This window comes from Hyperolius riggenbachi, chromosome 9 (assembly GCF_040937935.1).
Source record: "Hyperolius riggenbachi isolate aHypRig1 chromosome 9, aHypRig1.pri, whole genome shotgun sequence".
NCBI classification, from domain to species: Eukaryota; Metazoa; Chordata; class Amphibia; order Anura; family Hyperoliidae; genus Hyperolius; species Hyperolius riggenbachi.
This window is the reverse complement of record NC_090654.1, coordinates 19044800-19058580: the sequence shown is the minus strand read 5'-3', so window position 1 is coordinate 19058580 and position 13781 is coordinate 19044800. Positions and strand designations below refer to the sequence as shown.

Sequence of the window (13781 nt, the reverse complement as noted above, 5' to 3'; positions counted from 1 at the left end):
GTGACATATAGCAGAATGCAGTAAAGAGGCCCTGTAGTGACATATAGCAGAATGCAGTAAAGAGGCCCTGTAGTGACATATAGCAGAATGCAGTAAAGAGGCCCTGTAGTGACATATAGCAGAATGCAGTAAAGAGGCCCTGTAGTGACATATAGCAGAATGCAGTAAAGAGGCCCTGTAGTACCATATAGCAGAATGCAGTAAAGAGGCCCTGTAGTGACATATAGCAGAATGCAGTAAAGAGGCCCTGTAGTGACATATAGCAGAATGCAGTAAAGAGGCCCTGTAGTGACATATAGCAGAATGCAGTAAAGAGGCCCTGTAGTGACATATAGTAGAATGCAGTAAAGAGGTCCTGTAGTGACATATAGCAGAATGCAGTAAAGAGGCCCTGTAGTGACATATAGCAGAATGCAGTAAAGAGGCCCTGTAGTGACATATAGCAGAATGCAGTAAAGAGGCCCTGTAGTACCATATAGCAGAATGCAGTAAAGAGGCCCTGTAGTGACATATAGCAGAATGCAGTAAAGAGGCCCTGTAGTGACATATAGCAGAATGCAGTAAAGAGGCCCTGTAGTGACATATAGCAGAATGCAGTAAAGAGGCCCTGTAGTGACATATAGCAGAATGCAGTAAAGAGGCCCTTTAGTACCATATAGCAGAATGCAGTAAAGGGGCCCTGTAGTAACATATAGGGCTTGATTCACAAAGCGGTGCTAACCTACTTTGCACGTCTAAAGTCTTTAGACGCGCTAACCAGGGTGCTAAGTAGGTTAGCACCGGATTTCTCAATCAGATCGCGCGCAAAGCTTTACGAGCGCAAAGTTTTACGCGCGCTAAGTCTCATAGGCTTTAATGGGCACTTCGCGCGGAGCGCCCTGCGCTCTGTGCAGTATGCGCGTAAAGTTTTACGCGCATAAAGTTTTGCGCGCATAAAGTTTTATGCGCGAAAAGCTTGTTTAGATGTGCTAAGGGGGTTTTCACAGGCGTGCTAACGGTTAGCACCGCTTTGTGAATCAAGCCTATAGTAGATTACAGTAAAGAGGCCCTGTAGTGACATATAGTAGAATGCAGTAAAGAGGTCCTGTAGTGACATATAGCAGAATGCAGTAAAAAGGCCCTGTAGTACCATATAGCAGAATGCAGTAAAGGGGCCCCGTAGTAACATATAGTAGATTACAGTGAAGAGGCCCTGTAATGACATACAGCAGAATGCAGTTGCTCCGTTGTTATTGCCTGATGAAGCGGGATCCAACCTGCGAAACGCGTTGCATATTTGGAGTTCATTAATAAAATATATTGACTGTTTACTACAGTCGTTGTGTGTCTACTTGGAGGAGGTAATCCCACCACTACCTCCTCTATTTACCAGGAATTTGGTTTTTAAGCTCATTTAGCTTCCTTTTATCCTTTTGGCACCTCTGTTCTCCTGCATAATATTGAGTCCACCCTGGGTAGAGGGCTGAACCCCCTTTTTCTCATCTACAGAGAGCGACTTCTTATTCCTGAGTGGGGTCAGGAAAATCTCCCCACCTGCCTTTACAGTGGTTGCCTAATGGTAACCCTGGTTTGTGAGTATTACTCTATCTAGTAACCATTTACCAGTACATATTACACTATTGGGGCTCTTGGTGTTCCTTGTTGTTGACAGTACTAAAGATGTCACCATGTGATAAATCTCAGAATGTAAGTCAGGGAGAAGAACGATGTTATTTTACAATGGGCAAACACTGACTAATATGTAAAGGGGATCTGAACTCAGAACTTCCTCTCTGCTCTAAAAGATAAGCAACAGCATAATAACCTTTAAAGAAAAGCAATTCTTTGTTACAGCCGATACAAATCCTGCAATAAATCTGCAGTGTGTCTACTTCCTGCTTTTGTGGATGCAGACATATTGTTAACATCCTGAGCTTTCAAATAAGCCTCTCTGCCGTGGCAGTCAGCTGACACAGAAGAGAGATCAAATTACAACTTGTGATTAGTCACAAATGAGGGGGAATTAGACAGACTAAACTCTCTCTAAATACATACAGGGTGCATTTCTCTGTTTTCCTTCTGTCCTGTGCAAGAGTTCAGGTCGTATTTAAAGGGAACCACAACTGAAGCACCCTCATGTATTTTACCATATATATCAGTGGGAATATTAGAGAAAACACCTACCCTGCTTTCTGTTTCATCCTTTACTGCTCAGCCTGCTTCTAATCAGGCCTGATAAAATCCCCAACTTAGCATTCAGTCTGGCTTTGCTCAGGAATCATTATAGCAGGGTCATTATAGCAGAGCCACAAGGGGGCAGGCTTGGGCTTGAAAAGACATCAGAGAAGACATACTCGGCTATGATTCCTGAGCAAAGCCAGACTGAATGCTCAGTGGGGGATTTTAGCAGGGCTGGTAACAAGCAGGCTGAGCAGTGAAGGATAAAACAGAGAGCCGGGTAGGTGTTTTCTCTAATGTTCCCACTGATATACAGGATCTTCTCAAAAAATTAGCATATTGTGATGAAGTTCATTATTTTCTGTAATGTACTGATAAACCTTAGACTTTCATATATTTTAGATTCAAATACACACAACTGAAGTAGTTCAAGCCTTTTATTGTTTTAATACTGATGATTTTGGCATACAGCTCAAGAAAACCCAAATTTCCTTTCTCAAAAAATTAGGGGCTAGGCTGGGGGTGGGCGGCCTCCGCACGCTGCGATTGGTTGGACCTTCCAATATAGCGTGCAAGGAAGTTGAATGATGCTGTATGTTCTGTGCCACGCCCACCTAAGGAAACCGGAAGTGTCCGATGAAACATGTCGTGGGCTAGCGTGGTTTGCCTGGCGGTGTTTGACGCATCCCCGCTGCTCCTCACTATCTTCTCTCAGCCTGACTACAACAGTTATCCCCGTTCATCCCAGCTGGGACTCTGTCTGCCACACGTGTTGGGACTTTGCGGAAAGCAGGTTCTCCTGAGACACCATACAACACTGGACGCTTTTGCAGGACTTCTAGAAGATGGACACCAGCAGACTGGTACTGTATGTTATACAATGATTGAAGTCAAATGAATCATGCAGCTGTGATCCTCAATCACCCTCATTATCAGTTTCTTGCTGGATGACTCTGAGGAACTTGTATGCATTTGTGCTATGGACAAACCAGGTTTTGTTGACGTTATGCAGCTGTGACTTGTCACTACATACAGTGTCGGCTTGCCTTGCTGGATGACTTTGAAGTACTCTTCAGAGACTGTGCTCTTGCCAACCTGCTTTTCTACTCTGCTACTAACACTACTTATACCCATTGCTGTGATGTATATTGCGGCCTGATTGATGCTTGCTTTTTTTTCATCGCATCAGGACTTGTTTTGCTGTGCAATAATCGCTCAATAACAGATATAGTGGAGCAAGAAGGTTCAATTTACTGGTACCAGTGTCTATAAGCATATATATATAGAGAGAGAGAGTCTTGAGTGAGACTGGATTTGTGTGCGAGCGGCGGGGTGATGTGATCCACTATACTAGGCCCTTTTTTTAGATATTTGTATGATGCAATTAGTAAAATGATGATATTTTAATAGATATATGGTGTTTTTCGTGATATTTCTGGGATATACGCCCTCCTTTTCGCTCCTCTAAAATTTATTCAAAAAATTAGCATATTTCATCCGACCAATAAAAGAAAAGTGTTTTTAAAACCAAAAAAGTCAACCTTCAAATAATTATGTTCAGTTATGCACTCAATACTTGGTCGGGAATCCTTTTGCAGAAATGACTGCTTCAATGCATGGAGGCAATCAGCCTGTGGCACTGCTCAGGTGTTATGGAGGCCCAGGATGCTTCGATAGCGGCCTTAAGCTCATCCAGAGTGTTGGGTCTTGCGTCTCTCAACTTTCTCTTCACAATATCCCACAGATTCTCTATGGGGTTCAGGTCAGGAGAGTTGGCAGGCCAATTGAGCACGGTAATACCATGGTCAGTAAACCATTTACCAGTGGTTTTGGCACTGTGAGCAGGTGCCAGGTCGTGCTGAAAAATGAAATCTTCATCTCCATAAAGCTTTTCAGCAGATGGAAGCATGAACCCACTTTTGAACCAGAAAACTGAGCAACAGTCCAGTGCTCCAAAGTACTTTTTTCGGATGAAAGCAACTTTTACATGTCATTCGGAAATCAAGGTGCCAGAGTCTGGAGGAAGACTGGGGAGAGGGAAATGCCAAAATGCCTGAAGTCCAGTGTCAAGTACCCAGAGTCAGTGATGGTCTGGGGTGCCATGTCAGCTGCTGGTGTTGGTCCACTGTGTTTTATCAAGGGCAGGGTCAATGCAGCTAGCTATCCGATTTTGGAGCACTTTATGCTTCCATCTGCTGAAAAGCTTTATGGAGATGAAGATTTCATTTTTCAGCACGACCTGGCACCTGCTCACAGTGCCAAAACCACTGGTAAATGGTTTACTGACCATGGTATTACTGTGCTCAATTGGCCTGCCAACTCTCCTGACCTGAACCCCATAGAGAATCTGTGGGATATTGTGAAGAGAAAGTTGAGAGATGCAAGACCCAACACTCTGGATGAGCTTAAGGCCGCTATCGAAGCATCCTGGGCCTCCATAACACCTGAGCAGTGCCACAGGCTGATTGCCTCCATGCCACGCCGCATTGAAGCAGTCATTTCTGCAAAAGGATTCCCGACCAAGTATTGAGTGCATAACTGAACATAATTAACTGAAGGTTGACTTTTTTTGTTTTAAAAACACTTTTCTTTTATTGGTCGGATGAAATATGCTAATTTTGTGAGATAGGAAATTTGGATTTTCATGAGCTGTATGCCAAAATCATCAATATTAAAATAATAAAAGGCTTTAACTACTTCAGTTGTGTGTAATGAATCTAAAATATATGAAAGTCTGTTTATCAGTACATTACAGAAAATAATGAACTTTATCACAATATGCTAATTTTTTTTAGAAGGACCTGTATATGGTAAAATACATGAGGGAGCTTTGTCTCTGGTTCACTTTAAGCACTCCTGTTTTTGTGTGAATTCCTGCATAGGAGGGGGGGGGGGGGGGTGTTTATGATTCTGAGAATGAGCACCAGTGCTGAGAGCTGTACTTAGTGTTATTTCACACGCCGTCCTCCAGGACATTTACAGCTTTCTGCAGAGAGTTTTCTTTTCGCCAGGCGCCCCCGCGGGTTCCTAGTAAATAATGGATTATATTTGGATTATTTAGTTTGCATATTTCCTTAGTGATGTCCCATTCGCAGCAGCCCTGTACAGAGATGCGTCACTCGCTGCCCACCCCTGCTGGGCTCACGATCTGATCTTCTGCCACACTTTCTGCAGGAAGCCATTGAGTCTGCCAGCATGTTTGGATGGTCTGGGGCCTGTTTAGGGCTTGTTTGACTTATTTAGAGGTTATTTATAGAATCATGCAGGGGAGACGAGCTGTTTATTCTGACAGTTTTCTGCAGTTTACCTGCTTGAAAGTTATGAGTGTTAAAGGACACCCGAGGTGAAAATAAACTAATGAAATAAACGATTGTATCTATCTTCCTTCTCCTAAAAATGACTTTTCTAAGACATTCCACAGTTTTATTTTATGTTTAAATCTACTTTTTAAGTTTTAACTGTTTTATTGTTTTTGCTCAATGACACATTCATTGAAGTATGCAAGAGCTAAAATCTATGAATATTGACCCTTTTTATCTCTTTCCTGCTCTCAGAAGCCATTTTCTGCTAGGAAAGTGTTTTATAGTAGGAATTTCTTATCAGTGAGGGTCACACTGTAGTCACTTCCTGTCCTGAGTCAGAACTGAGTCAGCCACTTACATACCTGATATTTAACTCTTTCAGGCAGAGATAGAAAAAAGGAACACAGCCTAGTTATTGGTGTGCTAGGCACCGTACATACCCATGTCTGTCTCATCGTGTCACATGTCACCTCGAGTATCCTATAATGAGTTATCGAAGTGTCAATATCTACATTTATTCTGCTACAGTGAATGTGGGCGGCCATTTATAACGGTGTGGAAAGCTGTTTAGCCATGCAGAATTACTCCCCCCACCACAAGCATTCTGGGAGACCAGAGATCTTTTTTGACTTCAGAACTCTCAGTAAACGTACATTCTGCGGAGATCACCTGACAGGACTAAAGAGGTCACCTCCAGTGATAAATGTCAGAATGTAAATCGGGGAGAGGAAAGATTTTTCAATGTGCAAAAACACTGACTAATCTATAAAATAAATATTGTAAAAAAAAAAAAAAAAGCAGTTTTTTTTGTTAGGACCGTGATCTGCAAACGTGGCTCTCCAGCTGTTAAAGAGCTACAAGTCCCACAATGCAATGCAGAATTCTGATAGCCACAGTCGTGATTCATAAAGGCAATTGCATTGTGGGACTTGTAGTTCCTTAACAGCTGGAAAGCCAAGTTTGCAGATCCCTGTGTTAGGTTATGTTGACTACAGTTCCTCCATGTTTCCAAGAAACAACTTCCAATACATTAAAGTGTACCGGAGATGAATCCAAGTAAAAATTAATACGTACTTATGGCTTCCTCCAGCCCCCTTCGGCCTGTTACCTCCTGGTAACTTTGGCCAGTCGGCGTAGTGTGTGCTCCCACATCAGAGCATTCTGCACCTGTGGGAGCGTTCTGTGCTTGCGCAGGCACAGAGCTCTCAGGCACGGGAGCACGATGGGGTGCGTGTGCGGCCGACCACGCATGCGCGGTAAGCCCCGACTACCGATGTTACTGGGAGCCAAAGCGGAGGACGGCGGTGAAGGACGGATCAGGCCAAAGGGGGGGGCTGGAGGAAGCCCAGGTATGTATGAATTTTTCCTTTTGATTGATCTCAGGTCTTCTTTATACTCTCTCTAAGCTTATCTTGTTGGCTTGGCCAGTAAATGTGTTTTGGTGATAGACCTTTGCAGCAAGGAAGACTTGGCTGTGCATAGTGGTATGTGTTTGCTTGCTCACCTGTCTGCTGGCACACCTCTTCTTACCATATGTAGTGATGTCACTTCCTGTGGCAGTGTCACGTAGTACAGGTGCTCACAGGGACAAATTCACAAAGGAAGAGGCGTGCCAGCGGACAGGTGAGCCCGCCACACATACATGGGACCCGGAGTGTACACATACTGGGGGGGAGCCCAGCCAGGGGTCCGTCAGTCGTTGGGGAAATCTAATGCTGTTACCACCGTGCACCATGGAAAATGGTCATTTCATCCTTTTGACTGATCTCGGCCAGAGATTGATCGAAGCGAATATCTGCCAGATGATCGAGTTGCCCAGCTATCTATGCCGAAAATAAACTAATGTATGGGCACTTCTACTCTGTGTGGTTGTTTTTTAGGTTTTATCTCTGTGTATATCTTCACATTAGTGTGACGTTTATTCTTTGTGTCCGGCAGATCGCCAAGCTGCGCAGCGAGATCGAGGTGGTGAACGGCAACGTGAAAGTCATGTCCGAGATGCTGACGGAGCTGGTGCCGCAGAAGGCGAGTCAGTCCGACGTCGATCTGCTGCAGGTAAAGGAAGTCCCCGCCCTCACTTCCTGCCATGTGCCACTTCCTTCCATGTCCCCGCCCTCACTTCCTGCCATGTGCCACTTCCTGCCATGTCCCCGCCCTCACTTCCTGCCATGTGCCACTTCCTGCCATGTTATGGGCAGCACGGTGGCGTAGTGGTTAGCTCTCTCGCCTTGCAGCACTGGTTCCCTGGTTCGAATCCCAGCCAGGGCACTATCTGCAAAGAGTTTGTATGTTCTCTCCGTGTCTGCGTGGGTTTCCTCCGGGCACTCCGGTTTCCTCCCACATTCCAAAAACATACGGATAAGTTAATTGGCTCCCCCTAAAATTGGCCCTAGACTACAGTACTTACACTACATAATATAGACATATAGACATATGGCAATGGTAGGGATTAGATTGTGAGCTCCTTTGAGGGACAGTTAGTGACAAGATATATATATATATATACACTGTACAGCGCTGCGTAATATGTCGGCGCTATATAAATACTAAATAATAATAATAATGTCCCCGCCCTCACTACCTGCCATGTGCTCGGGGCTGTTTGTGACTTTTTTTCTCTTAGTCCACCCACTTCCCCCTACCAAAAAACAAAAAAGTAGTTTCCAGGTCGGAAAAAACGGACATGTTCAAGAATTCTATGGAATCTATAGTTTGCATGCACAGGTGATCTGTTGCCGTAACTGGAAAACAAATATGGCAACTGCACGATAGAGGGATGCCGCCGGAATCGCTGCAAGATTCGCTGGTCGCCAGTAGGGATATTCAATGAGATGCAAATATTTCTGAATTTATTAAAAATTAAAATTTTTATGCAAATATATGCATCTTAAAAATGGACCAATCAAGTCCCTGCAAGGTTTAAATTGATTGGCCCAGTTTCAAGCATCATATATTTGCATAAAAATTTAAATAATCCTGCATGAACTCAGAAAAATTTGCATCTCATTGATCATCATTCGTCGCCACGTAAGTTCCTGCTCTACTCACCTGTTTTCTATGTCTTCACTCACCCCGGATCCTCTGTCTTACGTGTCTTCAGTCACCCCGGATCCTCTGTCTTACGTGTTTTCAGTCACCCCGGATCCTCTGTCTTGCGTGTCATCACTCACCCCGGATCCTCTGTCTTACGTGTTTTCACTCACCCCGGATCCTCTGTCTTACGTGTTTTCAGTCACCCCGGATCCTCTGTCTTGCGTGTCATCACTCACCCCGGATCCTCTGTCTTACGTGTTTTCACTCACCCCGGATCCTCTGTCTTACGTGTTTTCAGTCACCCCGGATCCTCTGTCTTGCGTGTTTTCACTCACCCCGGATCCTCTGTCTTACGTGTTTTCACTCACCCCGGATCCTCTGTCTTACGTGTCTTCAGTCACCCCGGATCCTCTGTCTTGCGTGTTTTTCACTCACCCCGGATCCTCTGTCTTACGTGTCTTCAGTCACCCCGGATCCTCTGTCTTACGTGTTTTCAGTCACCCCGGATCCTCTGTCTTACGTGTTTTCACTCACCCCGGATCCTCTGTCTTACGTGTCTTCAGTCACCCCGGATCCTCTGTCTTACGTGTTTTCACTCACCCCGGATCCTCTGTCTTACGTGTTTACTCACCCCGGATCCTCTGTCTTACGTGTTTTCACTCACCCCGGATCCTCTGTCTTACGTGTCTTCAGTCACCCCGGATCCTCTGTCTTACGTGTTTACTCACCCCGGATCCTCTGTCTTACGTGTCTTCAGTCACCCCGGATCCTCTGTCTTACGTGTCTTCAGTCACCCCGGATCCTCTGTCTTACGTGTCTTCAGTCACAACACAATTGTTGCCTCTTTGGTAGGATATAAAACGTAACTTTTAATAAATAAAGATATAAAATACACCCAGAGCTGGCTGTCTTAATTACAAAGGCTGCTGTCATGAGTGGACACGCTGTTTGTTATTTTCTTTGTTTTAATAATATTGCACCTTAGCACCAATGCACTTTTGCACTTCACTTTGTTCCCTTGAAAAAGCTTCCGCTAGGAAGTGAAACATGTTGGGTTATTTTGGTGGGGGTTTTGTGTAATTTATTATTGACGATATGAACTGTAAGGGGGGGGGGGGGGGGCGGAAATAATCTTTCCAGTGTTGCTTTTTATAGACCCCTAGTTCATAAGTTATGAGTTTGTAATTAAGACAGCCAGCTCTGGGTGTATTTTATATCTTTATTTATTAAAAGTTACGTTTTATATCCTACCAAAGAGGCAACAATTGTGTTGTTAGTTTAAGTAATCAGGTGTGAATAGTGTCTTCAGTCACCCCGGATCCTCTGTCTTACGTGTCTTCCGTCACCCCGGATCCTCTGTCTTACGTGTTTTCACTCACCCCGGATCCTCTGTCTTACGTGTTTTCACTCACCCCGGATCCTCTGTCTTACGTGTTTTCACTCACCCCGGATCCTCATCGTGTGTTCTCTATGCTGCCTATCGGGCACTTTTTAATGTTTTTTATAGACCTGATGAAGCGGGAAATGTCCAAGGAAACGGGTTGTCTGACCCTACATTTGTGTGATAAACCCTTAAAAATTGTTTGTGTTTTACTTGCTGCATTGGCTGCTTTGCAATTTTTGGGAGAGGTAAACAATCTATACCTCCGTGTTTAATAATTTTATATTTTTTGTGGTGCCTCCATCTACTATTACTCGTTACACCTGTGTTGAGGGGTTGCATTTTTTAGGGCTGGTTCATACAGACTGTTCTGCAACTGCTGCAGTGCTCGTTGCTTAACCCCCTTGGCGTTATGATTCTTTCTGGGTTTTTGGGTCTAAACCAGCCTTTCTCAACCTTTCTACCCTGGAGGAACCCGGCAAATAACTTTGGGATCTCGAGGAACCCCTGCAAACAATATTTTGATCTCGAGGATCCCCTGCATTTATTTTGCTGGAGGCGTGGTCTTTAAAAGTCTGTGTGGCTGTTTATTTCACTCCCCCCATTACACTGCCACTCCTTATACTGTCTCCTAAACCCCCAATTTAGTGCTTCTTGTTACAGTACCACCTATTATAGTGTGCTCTATTATACTTCCCCCACCATAGGGGAAAATGCCAGGGAACCCCTGCAGAGTCCTCAAGGAACCCTGGTTGAGAAAGCCTGGTCTAAACGCAGTGCAATTTTTTTGCATGATTTTAGATCCTAAAACTTGGAGAAAGAATCACACCTGCAGAGAGATCTGCAGCAGCCCAGCACTCCCTACCTCCTTGGGATCTATTGCTGCAGTTTTCCCTCCGTCTACCGAGTGGCACTGTAATCCTATAGTGAGATTGCTGACTGTTGTCATGACAACAGCCGGCGATCTCACCAGGGGGAAGCAGAGCCACGGAGGAGAGGAAGTAGAATGGCGGCCAACGTCTGGATCCCCCGGGAGGTGCATTAAAACGCCCGCTGTGCACATTGCTCTGCATACACCTCCCGGTAGCTACCCGAATTCAGCTCTGGGGTTACGGCTCCTGGCTTGTTTTTTCCTTCCCGAGCTGAACTCGTGATCACCGCTAAGGAGGTTAGACGCGATCCATTCATATGAATGGACAGTCGGTACTATCGCTTATCATCGTCGAATTTCAGTAACGATTTTTGCAGTCTTCCTGGTAGTTGGCGATCCTGGAAGCTACGTGTGTCTTCCAAGATCGTTTATCGCCACGCTTCCGTGTCCCCTACCTGGATGAAATGCGATGCATGCTGGGAAGCGCCGCCGAAAGCCAACAAATGCTTTTTTCATAGTGTGCTCCTCCATAACTGTTACAGCACACTTGAAGCAAGAGGGATATGGAGGCTGCCATATTTAGCTGCATGCTTTTTTTTTTTCTGGTGTGATTCAGACACTACTGCAGCCAAATAGCCAAATAGATCAGCAGGGCTACCAGGCAACTGGTATTGTTTAACAGTAAATAAATATGGCAGCCTCCATATTCTTCTCACTTCAGATGTCCTTTAAGTTAACAATTTCTGTATATAGTAAAAATACAGCAGAAGTTTAACTTTCTGCACACTCAGATGCTCATGCAAATTCTTACATAACTCTCTATCATGCAGGAACCAATACTATCCCTACATTATTGTTAGATCTGACAAGATTAGCGGCATGCTTGTCTCGGGTGTGTGATTCAGAAACTACTGCAGCCAAATAGACCATCAGGGCTGCCAGGCAACTGGTATTATTTAAAAGGAAAACAAATATGGCAGCCTCCATATTCTTCTCACTTCAGATGTCCTTTAAGTTAACAATTTCTGTATATAGTAAAAATACAGCAGAAGTTAACTTTCTGCACACTCAGATGCTCATGCAAATTCTTTCATAACTCTATCATGCAGGAACCAGTACTATCCCTACATTATTGTTAGATCTGACAAGATTAGCGGCATGCTTGTCTCAGGTGTGTGATTCAGACACTACTGCAGCCAAATAGACCATCAGGGCTGCCAGGTAACTGGTATTGTTTAAAAGGAAAACTAATATGGCAGCTTCCATAGTCTTCTCACTTCAGTTGTCCTATAAATAATTCAATCACAATTGGATCATGGGAAAAATGGATCATCCTGTTCTTTCCCGGTCAGAACATTACGTGCATGGAGTTTGCATGTCCTCCCCATGTTTGTGTGGGTTTCCCCTAGACACTACGGTTTCCACCCACATCCCCAGAACCTTTTAGTTGGTTAATTGGCTCCCTCCCCCTCATATTGCCCCCAGACCATAGAAGAGATATTAAACAAGGGGGACGTTAGATTGCGATTTCCTCTGAGGACAGTAATATGAATGTATTATGTGATGCGCTGTATACATGCATAATGATTATAATATTTCAGCTGAGCAGCTCGCTGTTCCTCCCGGATTCCCCTATCGGGAGTTTCTCTCTAATTACTGAGCTCAGAAGAGATTAGTTTTATATGACCGAATGAGAAGCGGTCGGGAATAAGAAATGATGAATCCGTCACCACATATGTGGCGGTTTTGTTTGACATGTGATCTCTTGTGTCACTTTCTCCCGATGACGAGGAGGAGACGAGATAAGCTGGAGGTTCTTCCGTCGCTCGTCTCCAGGGCGTATTCCGCATGTTGTGCGCTTGCTGTGACAGGTTATATATATCAATGTCACATTCAATGTTTTCGTTCGCAGGAATTGAACCGTACATGCCGCACTATGCAGGAGAGAGTCCTGGAGCTGATACCGCGAGTCACCCACGAGCAGCTCACCGAGGAACTCCTCATCGTCAACGACAACCTCAACAATGTGTTCCTCCGCCACGAAAGGTATATATTCTTGTAGGTCATATGAGCGTTCTCATTTTATAGGCTCATACACAGGTCCAACAACTGCACAATATGACCAACCACACAACAAGTACCGCAATATACTCGCATATAAGCCGACCCACGTATGAGGCCGAGGTACACATTGTTCCCTCAGAAACCAGGAAAAAGTGATTGACTTGCGTATAAGTCCCCCCCAGTATAGCCCCTCCACAGTAGCCATATATGCCCCCTAGTACAAGTCAATACCCCTCCCCGTAGCCAGATGTGCACCAAGGATGATACAGCTGTGTCTCAAGACACCACTAGATGGCATCATAGATATTAAACGCAGCGATTGCCACACAGGAAGAATCCCCGATCATTGCACCACTAACACATTGCTTGCACTCTCCTCTCCACAAGCCAGGGGACACAGGTAGTCTTGAGCAGCGCACTCTGCACACCTGTTGCAGGGAATGGGGGACACAGACACAGCAGGGAGCCAGCTGGCAAGAGCAGGATCACTAGTGCACAATCCTTACACTCCTCTGCCAGTACCAAAACTGCTCCATTATCCATTCTGCTCCACTGACTCGCATATAAGCTGAGGGGGTCACTTTTCAGCACTTTTGTGCTGAAAAATTAGGATTATACGCGAGTCTATAAGGTACGTACACACACGCCAACCAACGAAACAACCAACTCCCTTAAAGAGGAACTGTAACCCAGGATTGAACTTCATCCCAATCAGTAGCTGATACCCTCTTTCCCATGAGAAATATTTTCCTTTTCACAAATAGATCATCAGTGGGGTCTGTATGGCTGATATTTTGGTGAAACCCCTCCCACAGTGTGATGTCATGATTATGGTCCTGACAGTTTCCTGTCTGTGAACCTCGTTGCATTGTGGGAAATACAGGCTTTTTCTGTGCATAGAACTCTTCCTAACAAACATTCTGTACAGATCTGTAGAAAAATTGCAGCACCATATTGCCCCCAGGCAAACTCA

The 13781-nt window shown here is 44.7% G+C and overlaps 1 protein-coding gene across 2 annotated transcripts in view; it reads left to right on the top strand.

Moving 5' to 3' along the window:
• The window catches only part of TOM1 (target of myb1 membrane trafficking protein), a 180356-nt gene that overhangs the window by 84613 nt on the left and 81962 nt on the right, over positions 1–13781 (top strand). For both annotated transcript variants that reach the window (XM_068252070.1, XM_068252071.1), the window contains exons 7-8: positions 7398–7514; positions 12657–12790. In XM_068252070.1, the coding sequence (XP_068108171.1) occupies positions 7398–7514; positions 12657–12790 (251 nt within the window). The remainder of the gene's footprint in view (positions 1–7397; positions 7515–12656; positions 12791–13781) is intronic.